A 14112-nucleotide genomic window follows, 5' to 3' on the forward strand; every position below is an offset into this window, starting at 1 on the left:
AAAAAAATCTAGAACCCTGAAACAAAGCAAATGTGACCATATACTTTTTTATTTACTTTACTGTATATACTTTTTCTGTATGCCATTATGTAATCTTTTGGGTAACACTTCATAATAATAACATTTACAAACATTATGTTAAATAATGCAGTAAATTATTAGTTAGACATTCAAATAGTTACATCCATATCATTTGAATATTATCAAATAGTTACATGGACATCAAGTACTGATCTGTTTTGCATGACATAATGTCTGTTAACAATTTCATTTTATTATTATAAAGTGTCTTTTGTGTACTTTGGCCTTGGCATTCATGCTTTAGCTGTGCGTTTTACAGTTTTTCAATTCTCCTTTTTAGATTTGTAATGTATTTGCAGTGGAAAAATTATGTGAAGTCGAAATGTCTAACTTTAGGATTAAGCATGTGCTGACATGTCACGGTTTCTGTCTTCCTCAGTAATGGCTCGGCCACATCAGAAGATCTGTTCTGGAAGCTGGATGCGCTTCAGATGTTCGTGATGGACCTGAACTGGCCAGAGCCAGAGTTCGCCAAACATCTGGAGCAGAGGCTCAAACTGATGGCTAGTGATATGATGGAGGCATGTGTCAAAAGGTCAGCTATCTAAGAATGATTTAATGGCTGTCTTTTTACAGCTAGGAGCTTCACTCAAATGATTTTTTTGCCATCTCTGATATCTAGGACCAAAGCTGCCTTTGACTCCAAAATGCAGAAGTCCAGCAAGTCCACCGATTTCCGTGTTCCCTTGTCTGTGTGCACAATGTTTAATGTTCTCATGGATGCCAAGAAGCAGTGCTCCAAGCTCTGTGTCCTCGACCAAGGTCAAGAGGTACATCACACACTTGCCAGGGCTCTTTGAGCAGACACATCTATGTTTATCTTAGTACTGTAGATATTTTATGAACACCATAAGTCTCATAAAAACATCTGGTCTCTGTTCTGACAGCAAGGAGGTAAAAACAAGATTAAGAACATTAAATTACGTTACACTAATCAGCCGTTTGAATAGCTGTCAAACTGGCAAAGATCCATCAGTTTCTCTTTTTATACCTCAAACTTGATTTTGAATTGAACTAGCACAGGTGTTATTGGTTGGTGTGAAGTGTTTTGTCCTTCCTTTCTGTGGGCGATATTATCCTCCTCTTCTTCTGCCTAGAGATAAGTCTCAACCACTAGTCCTTATGCTCTGGAGGCCTTGAACAAATCACAACCATACTCCCACGGACCCTTGGGCACCCAGAACTGCCATTTTGATTTCAAACAAGACAGTTCATTATACTGGCTTCTCATTTGCATGACAATTACGATTATACTTTGTCTAAATATTTAATTTCCCTTTCTCTTTGTGAACATTTTACATAGCTGTTCATTAAAGATGTAGTATTATTTAAATACTTTATCCCAGCGTAATGTGCAGAAACTACTATGAGTGAGCTGTTCAGATACCACCTAAAGTGAATTGACCCCAGTTAACTCCAGTATGTACCTCAATCAAAACATCGTTCTGTCAACTTCTGACTGGAGAGCAAAAGTTTAGATTGTCTTTGAAAGCTCTCAGTTGGAAAAAATGTATTCAGAGTAGAGTTTAGAGTCACTTATGCTGTGTTCACACTAGAGACAAATCCAAATTGTTTTTAAAATCCGAATCGAATGTCATGGTTAACTATGAGTAAAAATTAGTTTACTCAGAGACAATTATATATATTTCATATTTTATATGACATTACATGCACCACATACTGAATGATGAAGGATGCTAATTGAAATCCGATTTGGCCATTCACACTGAGACTTAGATTTCAAACTGCATATTCAATTTGAAAATTAATGTTGTATTGTTATTTTTTGTATGTTCTGTTCAGCCTACTAATATCAAAACTGAATTGATTCAGGTTAAAATTTGTTGTAAATAAACTTTACGTTTGTGTTTTTGGAACTTTTTAGTTTACATTTAAGTCAAGTAATAGGTTTAGACTTTCGTTTAGCTTCCATATTTAGTAGTTCAGACATTAAAGGCACAATATGTAATTTTTCGCCACTAGTTGTTGCTTATTCAAGACAAAGGCTAGCTTGATGACGCCTTGATTTCGTGGAATCATGGGAGTTGTTGTCTTGACCTCTACAGCCAGTGGAAAAGAATGCTATGGGAATTTATTAACATTACAGTAGTATGAAGCAGGGTGGAGCTCAGGTTATCCGCAGGGTCTTGAAAAGTATTAAAAGGTGATAAATCAATTTTGGGAAAATTAAGACCCTTATAAAGTATTGAAAAGTCTTATCACGGCTTTATAAAGTCTTACATTTTGAAAGAATTTTGTTCAAGCTTTGTCAAAAGAGTTTGACTCCAGAAAGTATTTATGGATATATTTATTTTCATCCTCATAAGTATTAAAAAACAACGGGGTGCTCAGTCTGAGATCGACTCGGAGCGCGTGCGCCGGGGATGGAAATTAGCGCCGCCACCAGCCAAATGCGGCTGATTTTGAGTTGTGGCGGGTAAACTTGCTTCACCTACGGAGCTGTTTCACCTCTTTGTAAACTTTGTTCAATGCATGCGAGTGCTGCTGTATGTGCGCATATGACCAGTCGTTTTCTCCGTCATCACTCGCGTGAAGACGCGCTGTGAGACTCACTCGCTCGTCTCACAGAGTGCAAATATTGAGTTCTCTTTCAAGTCTTGCGCTTAAACGGACAAACTCACACCAGAAGTATGTCATCATGTCCATCTTGATGAGTATCCTAGCAGACATAGTCTGAATATGCCTTAAGAGAACTGTGTAGTGTGCACAGTCGAGAAAGACGAGCATATCCCTGACTCAGCTCTTAAAGGCCCAGTAGCCTTTACTGCTGCCTGAGTGATGTCCTTATATTTAGTTTGACATTAAACAATGCTCTTGATTGAATAACTTTTGTAAGTTTAATAAGGATTAATCTTTCATTTAAACAGTTAAATATGCAGTTATTTTACATGTGATTACTTTATTCAATTTCTGTACCTTTCTGCAGGCCAGTAGGCATGTGCATTATTATTTAATGAACACATGAGTGAGGTCGAGTTAAACATTTTAGTTTGAATTTTATTTTTCGGCTTTGGTTTCGGCCAAGAATTTTGATTTCGGTGCATCCCATTCTGACAATGTTCTGCTCGGTGTGTCCTCAACACGCTTCAAAGATGCCAGAACGATAGTTTCATTGTTGGGACTAAAAACCATAAAACTGGAAGCCATAAAAGACCACGAATCATCCAAATGCCACATCCAGGTAAAAAAAGAGCGCACAGAGCCCTACTCATTTAATGAAATGTATATCAGTTCATGTTTTGTGTATAAGCGAGAAAGAGAAAATGTCAGTATTTCATTGAGACTTGAAATTAAATAAACTGCTGAAGTATTGTAGAGCTTGTAGTATTAATTTGCACATGCAGTTACACATTGTCAGTTAAAAACAAAAAAGTGGCTGGTAAAAACATTGAGTGGTAGACTTTGAAAAAAGTTAATTTCCATCCCTGGCGAGCGCCGTCTACGGGTGACGTCATGTATTTTGCGAAATGCGCAGTTAGGTGATGTGTCGCCCTCCATACGTCGCGAAACGGATATGCAATATAAACGATACAAAATTGGCCTACGATAGAGATTTTAAGTCTACATTCGACTACAAATATTTATTAAAGGTTTGTTGCCGATTAGAACTTGAAGTGCGATGAGGTCTTAAAATATTTTGAGAAGGTCTTTAAAAAGTCTTAAAAAGGTATTGAAATTAACTTCAGGATTCCTGCATATACCCTGGAGCTGAACAAGGCCTCTGGAGTGATTGCTAATGAGAGACGAGCACGACACAGCTCGGGAGCGTGTGTGGCTAACGTAGCACTATTTCATCATATAAGACATTATTTGAGTGTGTTGAAAGTTATGTTAAAATCCTACTCTGTGCGTTCACTCTTCACTGTGCGGCTACTATGAGACACTTGTTGCACACTGCAGAGCTATCGATATTAGGCATGGTAAAACATGGTACTCGCGGTAAATCAAGAAAATCAGATTTAAACAATCAGACTGAGTGTGTTGAGCTATATAAGAGTGATTCGTTTTTTGTCGATGAATGCGTCCAAACAGCTGCTAATAAAACACACAATATATTAAAGCGTCTTTGGTGTTTCTGTGGTTTATACAAAATAAAATCAAGTTTGAAATCAAGGGTAACGCGGGTATGATGTCATTGATAGGCGACACACGGACATGGTCCGTGTCCTGGTTAAAATTGCTTATTTCTCTGGAATTAAACATTGCCATTTTTAGGATAATGTAAGTACACAGGCCATCAAAATATATAACCTTGTTCTTGTGTTTTTTGGATATTTTAATTCTTACATATTGTGCCTTTAAAGTGGCAGTTTGATTGTTTTTTTTTTCTGTAATAAATTACTGTGAATCTCATTTCATAGTCTTCCTTCTAAATAATCAAGTTTGTGAGATTGTGTTGTCCATTTATTACCTAGTTTAATTTGATTTAAGATAAGTTTTATTTATCTGATTGCTGTCTGTTATCCAGCTCTAAGATTAGTTTTCGTTCAAGTATGCTTTATATTTTTGTTCATTGTCTCTTTTTGACTCATCCCGCATGTCCTGCACATTATTGCATGAACCCAAGGTTGACCAACAGTGGGTAAGTGTACACTCCGCCCGCCTCAATGTGTACAGTTAACATTTAATGAGATATTACACCAAAAAAATCTAAATCCTGTGATCATTTACTCACCTTCACGCCATTCCAAACCTGTATGACTTTCTTTCTTCTCTAGAACACAAAAGAAACTATTTTTGAAGAACGATGGGAATCAAATAACATTGACTTAAATTGTATGGACAGAGAACTCTGAGGCATTTTCAAAATATTACAAATTAGTGGAATCCCTTGTAAAACCCACTAGTGTTGTTTTCATTTAACCAATTCAGTTGCTGCTTCAAATAATTGTGATCACTGCCATATTTCTTTCCATGCTTTATATTAGTGCACATTTAGATGAAAGTTTCTGAAATAGAAGTAAACTATTTGTAGTTGAGATCCTTCTCTCTCTCTCTCTCTCTCTCTCTCTCTCTCTCTCTCTCTCTCTCTCTCTCTCTCGTGAATATTGCTGTCATAGTCGATACTTACTCTTTCCAGTCCTAACAAAAAAATAAATAAATAAAACAGGTGCTAACTTTACAGAACAAAATATGATTTTTCTCCTACATTGACACCTAAAGTATGAAGTATGTGGCCTTGTGCTTGCAAGATATTCGAGAAACTGCCACTTTTATTTACATTTCTTGGTATTGGGTTAAAAGGTATTTCTCAACTGATTTTCCTTCACACGGAATTGAATTTAATGGCCAACACTACATGTCGGCGTTTTTGTGAAAGACTTTATTTAAAAACAAAGAAAATATTATGTTTGCCTGCCGCTTTATTTCGAAATACAAGGTTATGCTTTATAAGCCGCCATCTCGCTAAAGTGACTCTGAAGTGGATGGCTACCAGATAAATGTTTTCAAAAGAAATTATTGTTCTTTTGGTTTTCACACACACACAGCAAAGACCTCCCTATTTAATCTGCGATAATGCAAAAAAGAGCCCTCGCCGTTTAGCCGTATAAAAAGCAAACATGGAAGTGTTAATTGAGGTAAAAAGTCCTCAAGAATCTCCTATAATGCCATTTATGGGAAAAAAAACTGCCATTTTGCGTGCAGGAAAAAAAAGGTGAAAAGAAAATTAGAGCTGCTGACAGTGACCTCTTAGCACCCTCAATTTGTCACCGATCTGCGCGCATTGTTGATTGAAATTTTTAATTTGGGTGTCCTTTAGATTCGCCGTGAATGGCCATTGTTGGCGGAGATGAACTCCTGCTTGCCGTGCTTGCAGCAAAGGCATCTATTCAACACCCAAATGGATGCGCTCTCTCTTTCTCTCTCTCTCTCTCTCACTCTCTCTCTCTCACACCCCCCTGAGCCCTCGCTTTCTCCTTCCTCCTCTCTTTTTTTTCCACAAAATAGGTGAATAAGACTTATCAGAAATGAAATGGCGGATTAATTGAATGTAGTGAGCCTTTGGTCGCCGCAGCTGGACGGGTTCTTTAGAAAAACACAAGGCTGCCCTAATTGTGGCCCACACAAAAAGTATCCTTCAAATTCCTTTGCCCTAAACGAGAGCAGGAATGCCATTCATTGGCATAATGGGCCTAATAGCTGCTTAACTCAGCCCTATTGCACAGAGAGGATTTTTCTCTCGCCCGAAATATGTCTTTGTGAGCGTGCTGTTCTTTTAGGATGCCTCGCGATCCGTTTAGCGTCGTATTTGTTGATGTTTCTCCTCCCCGTCCCCCTCTTGTGTCCTACAGCAGCAGTACCACTCGAAAATCGATGTCCTGATCGATGAGGCCTTTAAGGAAATGATCTCCTCCTTGGTCTCAAAGGTACTCCCATCAAGCATTGTCTCAGCCTCTTTTGAGCCCGCCACATTTCATAACATTGAGATTTGGCTTTTGCCCATTCTTTTCAGCCGGCCTTCACTGTGACTCAACAAATAGCTTTCCAGTGAATGAAACATTATATGGCGTTTTCCACACTGTTGTACCTTTTCAGCAAATGTTACTTTGTCCTAAATTGTTAATTGTTGCTCGCACTTAAGGTGTTTGTGCCTGTCACGCAAACATTGACTTGCTTTCACAGTTTGCAGCTGTTTTGGATGGGGTGTTGTCCAAACTCTCACGATATGACGAGGGAACATTCTTCTCCTCCATCCTGTCTTTCACGGTGAGTATTTTCACGTTATCACACCCCTTTCCGGGGATCTCATTTCGCACTGAAGACTAAGATATTAAGCAGGTACTTTTTTTTTAAGGTAAAAGCGGCAGCCAAATATGTGGACGTCCCAGTAAGTGTCATTTTGGACGTATGAATGGTAACTGTGCGCCCTGTGTGAATATTTTCGTGCATGCTGCTCTGCATTTGTGTATGTGTGTTTTATTATTTACTTAGGAAACAGATTCTCTATTCAGCTTTGCCAGGCATTTCCATCTTGCCTTGTTTTTAATATTTAAAAAAGGCTTAATGCGTATTATTTCATCATTACTTAACACAATTACATTTTTTTTTTTTTTATCATTTGCGACTCATGGCCAAATGAAAGCGGGATTTGGAGTGTCTTTCAGAGCTGGCTGAGCAAGACTAATTAGCAACCCTATTGGCTTAAAATCAGTCTCACGATCTGCCACAGTGTTGACAATGGGCCGTCACAAGCAGAGAAAGATGCTAATGAATCACCAGGAACCAAGACTGTTCAGAGCGCAGACCGTGAGCAAGCAGAAAGAAACTAACACGGGTTGAGGGAAAGACTGAGTAATCACATGACCCCCTGAACCGAGACGACAGTATTACTGAAGGGCTTTCTGAATAAAAACATGAACAACTTCTCATTCCAGTTGGTTTCCAGTGACGGCAAAGCTGCATTTTCAGCATCATACTATTGTTGAGAAAACCATATGTTTTGATGAATAGAAAATACAAAAATAACAGCATGTCTTTTGTAACAAGATTCATGCCTTTACTGTCACTTTTGATCAATTTAATGCATCCTTGCTAAATAAAAGATTTCTTTCTAAAAATATTTACGCACCCAAACTACAGTAGCTGATGATGTACAGTGACCCTAAAAAGTATGAGGACACTTAAGTCTTTCTTTCAAAAAAACTCAAAAAAAAACTTTTTTTTTGTTTCTTTCTTTTAGCAAGATCTACAGTCAAAACTAAAGTTATCAACATTTGTCAACGTTTTCTTACATTATCACCGTTTATTCGCTCTAGTTTAGAAAATGGTAATAAAATATGAAAAGAGTTAAACTGTGTCAGAACAAATTCATCTTGATAATGTCAGAAAGGGATGTAATGGATTACAATCAACCAATCAGCTGTTAAATTTCAGTACACAATTAGATAATACCAGTTTAGGTCAACCAATGACCAATCCATGCTTTAATTTGTTCAGTCTGTGGTGTAAAAGGTCACATTAGCAATAAAAGAACAAACACTTGAGCAAAACATGGTCAAGTCAAAGTATCTGAATAATTTTGGTCCTAAATTTGTATCAGTTTGACTGGTAGTCCACTGTATGAAGATTTTTTGGGGTATAATATGTCACAGTTTGCTTTATTTTGCTGTCCTCACTTACATAAATTAACTATAGTGTCCTGCACCCACTAGTAATGATATCTGGTGTCTGAATAATTTTTAGTTTGACTGTATACATGCAGACATTTTCCTCCTTTTCTTGTTCTGATTTTATATGGGGAAATCTGTGGAATTAAATTTAAACATTGTAGTGTTCAGCTGTGCCGAGAGCACTCACTTTTATTGGCAGATGAAAGATTTATCAAATTAGTCAAAATATTTAAAGGGTAGCAAAATTGAAAATGTAATTTTTATCTGCTTACCCCCAGGGCATCTAAGATGTAGGTGTGTTTGTTTCTTCAGTAGAACAAGCATGAAGATTTTTAACTCCAACCGTTGCTCGTGTAATGCATGTCAATGGGGTGTTTTCAATGAGAGTCACTATGAGAGTAAAAAACACACAGACATTCGAATCCATATTAAACCCTGCGGCTCGTGACGACACATTGATGTCTTAAGACACGAAACGATTGGTTTCTGCGAGAAACCCAACAGTATTTATTTATTTTTTTTATCTCATATCAGACTAATCTCATCTAATATTCCCCAACGCCCTTACTTCCATCGAAGAAGGTCAAAAACCCAGTGCGATCATAGAAATATTTACATAGATTCCTCATTCAACCGATCCGTGCAGACACGAATAAGGGCATCTATGTAAATATTTGTATGATCACCCCGGGTTTTTGACCTTGTTCGACAGAATTAATGGCGCTGGGGTATAGTAGATGAGATTTGCCTGATATGAGGTAAACAAATACCATTAATACTGTTGGGTTCCTCGCAGAAACCAATCGTTTCGTGTCTTAAGACATCAATGTGTCGCCACGAGCCACAGGGTTAAATATGGATTCGTATGTCTATGTGCTTTTTACTCTCATAGAAAACACCCCATTGACATGCATTATACGAGCAACGGTTGAGTTTAAAATCTTCATTTGTGTTCTACTGAAAAACAAACACACCTACATCTTGGATGCTCTGGGGGTAAGCAGATAAACATCAAATTGTCATTTTTGGGTGAACTATCCCTTTAATATGCAAACACACAAAGGCCGGTGATTTTTGGATTTCCACAGAATTGGAACAGCTGTTATTAACAGATTTTCTGCAGAATTCTGTAAAAGGCGATTCCATGTGGGCCTACGTTTAATACATTTGGACTTCATTTTGAACAGTTTATGTATTGCTTTATCATTTGAAACAAAACTATTTTCAAACAAATATTTTACTTCAAAAGTATGCTTGTGGTATATTTAAAAAATGTATTTTAATTTTATGTTTTATCTTATGCAATACCATTCATAGATATTTAAGTGACATAATTGCTTATGCTCATGCTCCTCTGTTTTTAACTCACTTGCACTTTGCACTTTAGTGCACCATGCATTTAAAAAAATAAAAATGATATAGTTTCCTAGACTTTTAGTCTCTTTTGGATTCAGTGTGCGGTCAGCCATCTCTTTTGTTTTGCTTAAGTGACATAATTGTCTAAATACATTTTGAATTTGAACAGGTCATCTTTTTGTTTTAAAAAAACTTTAACACTTTATTTTAAGGTTCAATTCTTGCTATTAACTAGTTGCTTATTATAATGCATATTACTAGGATATTGTCTGTTTATTAGTAATAATAAAGCACATATTAATGCTTTATTCTACATGACCATATTCTACATCCCTTATCCTACCCAATACTTAACAACTACTTTACTAACTATTAGCTGGAATGAGGAGTTTAAGGCAAAAGTCATAGTTAATAGTAAATGTGTTCCCCATACTAAAGTGTTACCAAAAAAACTTAAAACATACATATTTTACTTTAAAAAAACATGGTTGTACAGTTTCTTTAAAAAAAAAATACATTTGATCTGATATTTAATTGAATGCAATTTTCATAGATAAAGTGTGACTTAAGTGTCTAAATACATTAAGTCTTGATTTGGAAGTTTACTTTTTTATTATTTACAAATTTAAAATAAAAAAAATCAGATTATGCTCTCTATTTGTAAACTCAATTTGTAGTTGAGATCCTGCTCTCTCTCTCTCTCTCTCTCTCTCTCTCTCTCTCTCTCTCTCTCTCTCTCTCTCTCTCTCTCTCTTTCTCTCTCTCTCTCTCTCACCCTGTGTGTGTGTGTGTGTGTGTGTGTGTGTGTGTGTGTGTGTGTGTGTGTAATGTCTAAATACTTTTTGTAAATACAGTTTGATGACACTTAAAGCCTTTATATATAATGTATTATAAAGGTATTCATAATAGACGTTATAATGCATCATATCTTTTCATAACCAAAGTTAAAATGGATAATAATGTTTGCAGATTCCTTTTTTACATCTAAAGTTGGTTTATGTATTTTAATGCATTATACTTTCTATAGGTTTAACATTATTATAATGTATTGTAACTGTTTATATGTATTTATAAGACCTTACAATGCATTACAATGTGCATTGCAAGGCATAATTAATGCATTAGAAGTACTTGTATAATACATTATGGCTTGATTTCACAGACAGGGCTTATATTAAGCCAGGATTAGGCTTTAGTTCAATTAAGACATTTAAGTATCTTTTATAAACAAGCTTTTATAAATATTACTGGTGTGCATTTTGAGGCAAAACAATGGCACTGACATATTTGATATCTCAGTGCAATTTGCTTTCAGTTAAAATAACTCAAACATGCATTGAAGTAGGCTTAGGCTTAAAGGCTTTAAGTAGAGTTTTACCAAGAGTTTACCTATTGTTTCTTCATTTAAAACAAAAATGTCTTGCATAAAGCATGCTTTTGCTAACTTTCTTTCAGATAAATTATACTTGGTGTGATATTTTGTATTTATTGATATGACATTCATACATTTTTAGGCGTGAGTTAAGTGTCCAAATACTTTTAGGGGCCACTGTACAAAGCAAACTGATGAGATTAAGAGGAGAAAAGTGATTCAAACCCCATCGCTCCATCTGAGCTCTTGGTTTTGGCTCCCCGAGGTGTGCAGCGGGCGAACACCCCATCTCCCTCTCAAATTATAACGTAACCTCCACCTTGCGCTTTTGTGCAGAAGGAACGCTGCTCCATGTAAAGCCCTTTTCACAGCTCCCGCTGCAGCCGGAGAGGGAGGGAAGAACCTGGCTGTGGTCTGGCCTTTGGCACTGAACATTTCTGGGCTCTTGTCACGAAAGGTTAAGCTCCTCTGCTCCTTTGTGAAGGCTGCCATTCAAGCGGCGGGGCTTTCTGGCGAGACGCCCTCCCGATAGCGCTCTGTTAACACACTCGTTCGCACATTCACACCCGCGCTAACACGCACGGCTCGAATCTGCGTCCGCATTAGCGCTACCACAACAAAGTATTTACTCAAAACTTGCACAAACGCACTTCACACGCTCTCTATCGCGCGCACACACACTCTCACACACCTGCACCTGGACAGTGAATGAGGCAGTGGCAGGAAGCCAGGCTAGCAGTTGTGTGTAATTACTGTGCATTTCGTCTCTCCTTCCCTTTCTCCTCTGTTTCCCATCCACGCCATTTATCCGCTCAGCTTAACCAGTCATTAACCTGGCCTTAATCGCACCGTCCCACACCTCTCCATTTATTCTTTCACACACGGCCCACACCCAACCGTCGTGGCATTGTCTGGCCTGACGGATCGGGCCTGTCCCTCGATCCTCCGGTTGGATTTCGTGCGAGAGGATCGTGTTTGTGCGCTTATCGGCCCATCACGGGCTTTGTCGTCCTGTCAGAAAGATGGTAGGTAGAGCATCGGGTTAATAAGACCCCGTTTTGCTTCCACCCAAGTGACTTCTGTGGGGTCACAGGTGACTACCATGATACGCCAGCAATTATACGCTTGGGTCTACACAGGAAGTGGCAGTTTTCTTCCCTCCTCTATAATATAATATAAATGTCTGTGAAGACCTCTGAAGCCCTCTTACTCAACATGATATAAAGGTCCCCTTGAGATCCCAGTCATATTTGATCCAATTCATATTGGATCCGGTCAGGAGGTTATATTGTCCAGTGAGTGTTGCTGTCCAGTGTTGGGAGTAATTTGTGATGGTACTACATCATTTCATTTAAATAGTGTGACCGTTTGCAAAAACAAAAACAAAAGCTGTTTTCAAAATAAGACAGCTTTTCCGGGAACAAGCTCGTTTTTACAACTTCACTCTAAAAAATGCTGGGTTAAAAGCAACTTAAGTTGGGTTGAAAATTGACAAAGTCAGAAAATTGGGTTGTTTTAACCCAGCGGTTGGGTTTAATGTTTGCTTAAAACAACCCATTTTCTGAATTTGTCCATTTTCAACCCAACCTTATTTAGAGTCTAGTAACACATGCAACTTTACAGCCGAGTTATGATTCATTTTTTGGGAATCGAATTCAAAAGAGATTGAATCCTTCATTTGAGTCCCAGCACAAAATTCCAGTCACTGCTTTTGTTGTTTAGTTTTGTTGAAAAATGTTTAAATTATCAATGATTTCAACTTCTTAAAAATGTTCATAAATGGGTAAATTTGTCTTCTCAATTTTGTTGAAAAGCAGTAAAAAAATTTAAAATAACCGTTTTCTATTTGAATATACTTTAAAATGTAATTTATTCCTGGGATGATAAAGCTGAATTTCCAGCATCATTACTCCAGTCATGTGCCACATGATCCTTCAGAAACATTCTAATATGATTATTTGCTGCTTAAGAAACATTTATTATTATTGACTTTGTTTTTGTTTTTTAGTGCTGCTTTATATTTTTATGGAAACTGTGATACTTTTTTCAGGATTCTTTGAAAAAATTATTTTTCCAAATAGGTACTAACCTATACAATTGTGAGTAGATCGGGACGCTACACTTTTAAAGTAGTTTTAGCACACTGGTACTGTAACATCATTGGACCTTCGTGCTGTCATATGACCAACACACAATCTCACAGGAAGAGTGGCCTGACCAGAACAGGAGGTTAATGTTCAGGTGTCTCTTTGCGCTCTAATAAAAGGGGGTTTTCCAGCGTTCAAGCCCTCGAGCTACATCAAGCCTTGAGTCATGGGAGGGAAATGTGTCACAGCAATTATACCGTAGCACTATTAGGACATTTTTGTCCTGTTTTAACAGCCTCGGTGTGAATAGAATGTTTTTCCACAGGTAAAAGGATTGCTTTTAACAGGGTACAAGTGTCATGGGTGCTTTTTGCTACTTTTTTTTGTAAAAGTGTTTTATTTTCTTAAAGCATTTTCTCATAAATATTCTTCAGCAGGCGATGATTTTGGTGGCTTTCAATGTGTTGGTATTCGTGTTTGAGCTTGGTGTTGCTCATCCTGTCATACAGAGAAAATAATGGCTGAATTAAAGGTGTACTAAGTCATTTTTGTTCATTTCGCTGTACGACTTTCTACTAACACAACTGATGAGAATGCAGCATCATAAAAAATTTTGTTATCGATGCCATTGCAGAAAAACAGCATGTACTCATTATTAATAATAGTAATCGTCATTATATTAATATTTGTAATAAATCTCTTTCAGGGTCTCTTACAAGAAAAGAAAAAAAGTAATGGCCAGTTCACTATATTATAGTCCTCATCAACTGACAATAAGGATCTGTTTATTCATTCAGAAGTGCGCATAGTTCTGTCATCTACCGCTTTAAAAGCTTGAGCTCTTTATAATCAGGTGGATTCTAATTGGCTGTCAATGTTTTAAACATTCATCAGCTAGAACAAAATGCTCTGAAAGTGATTTCAATAGCATTGTTCCTGTGTCATTTATCGTTAGTTATCGTGTGGACTTCACTATTCTCATAGAACTATAACAATTATTATAACTTTATTTTATAGTTGTCATTCTTTTTGTGAATAGGCCTTAAAGGCATAGTTCCCAAAAATGAAAATTACCCCATGATTT

The 14112-nt window shown here is 37.1% G+C and overlaps 1 protein-coding gene across 10 annotated transcripts in view; it reads left to right on the forward strand.

Annotated features, from left to right (window-relative positions):
- Nucleotides 1-14112, forward strand: part of cadps2 (Ca++-dependent secretion activator 2) — a 194676-nt gene that overhangs the window by 175908 nt on the left and 4656 nt on the right. For 3 of the 10 annotated variants that reach the window (XM_067436987.1, XM_067436991.1, XM_067436995.1), the window contains 6 exons: nt 461-616; nt 704-851; nt 4670-4684; nt 6396-6470; nt 6727-6810; nt 6899-6931. In XM_067436987.1, the coding sequence (XP_067293088.1) occupies nt 461-616; nt 704-851; nt 4670-4684; nt 6396-6470; nt 6727-6810; nt 6899-6931 (511 nt within the window). The remainder of the gene's footprint in view (nt 1-460; nt 617-703; nt 852-4669; nt 4685-6395; nt 6471-6726; nt 6811-6898; nt 6932-14112) is intronic. The other 7 variants (XM_067436989.1, XM_067436993.1, XM_067436996.1 and 4 more) reach the window with 5 other exon arrangements.

This window comes from Pseudorasbora parva, chromosome 25 (assembly GCF_024679245.1).
Source record: "Pseudorasbora parva isolate DD20220531a chromosome 25, ASM2467924v1, whole genome shotgun sequence".
NCBI lineage: Eukaryota > Metazoa > Chordata > Actinopteri > Cypriniformes > Gobionidae > Pseudorasbora > Pseudorasbora parva.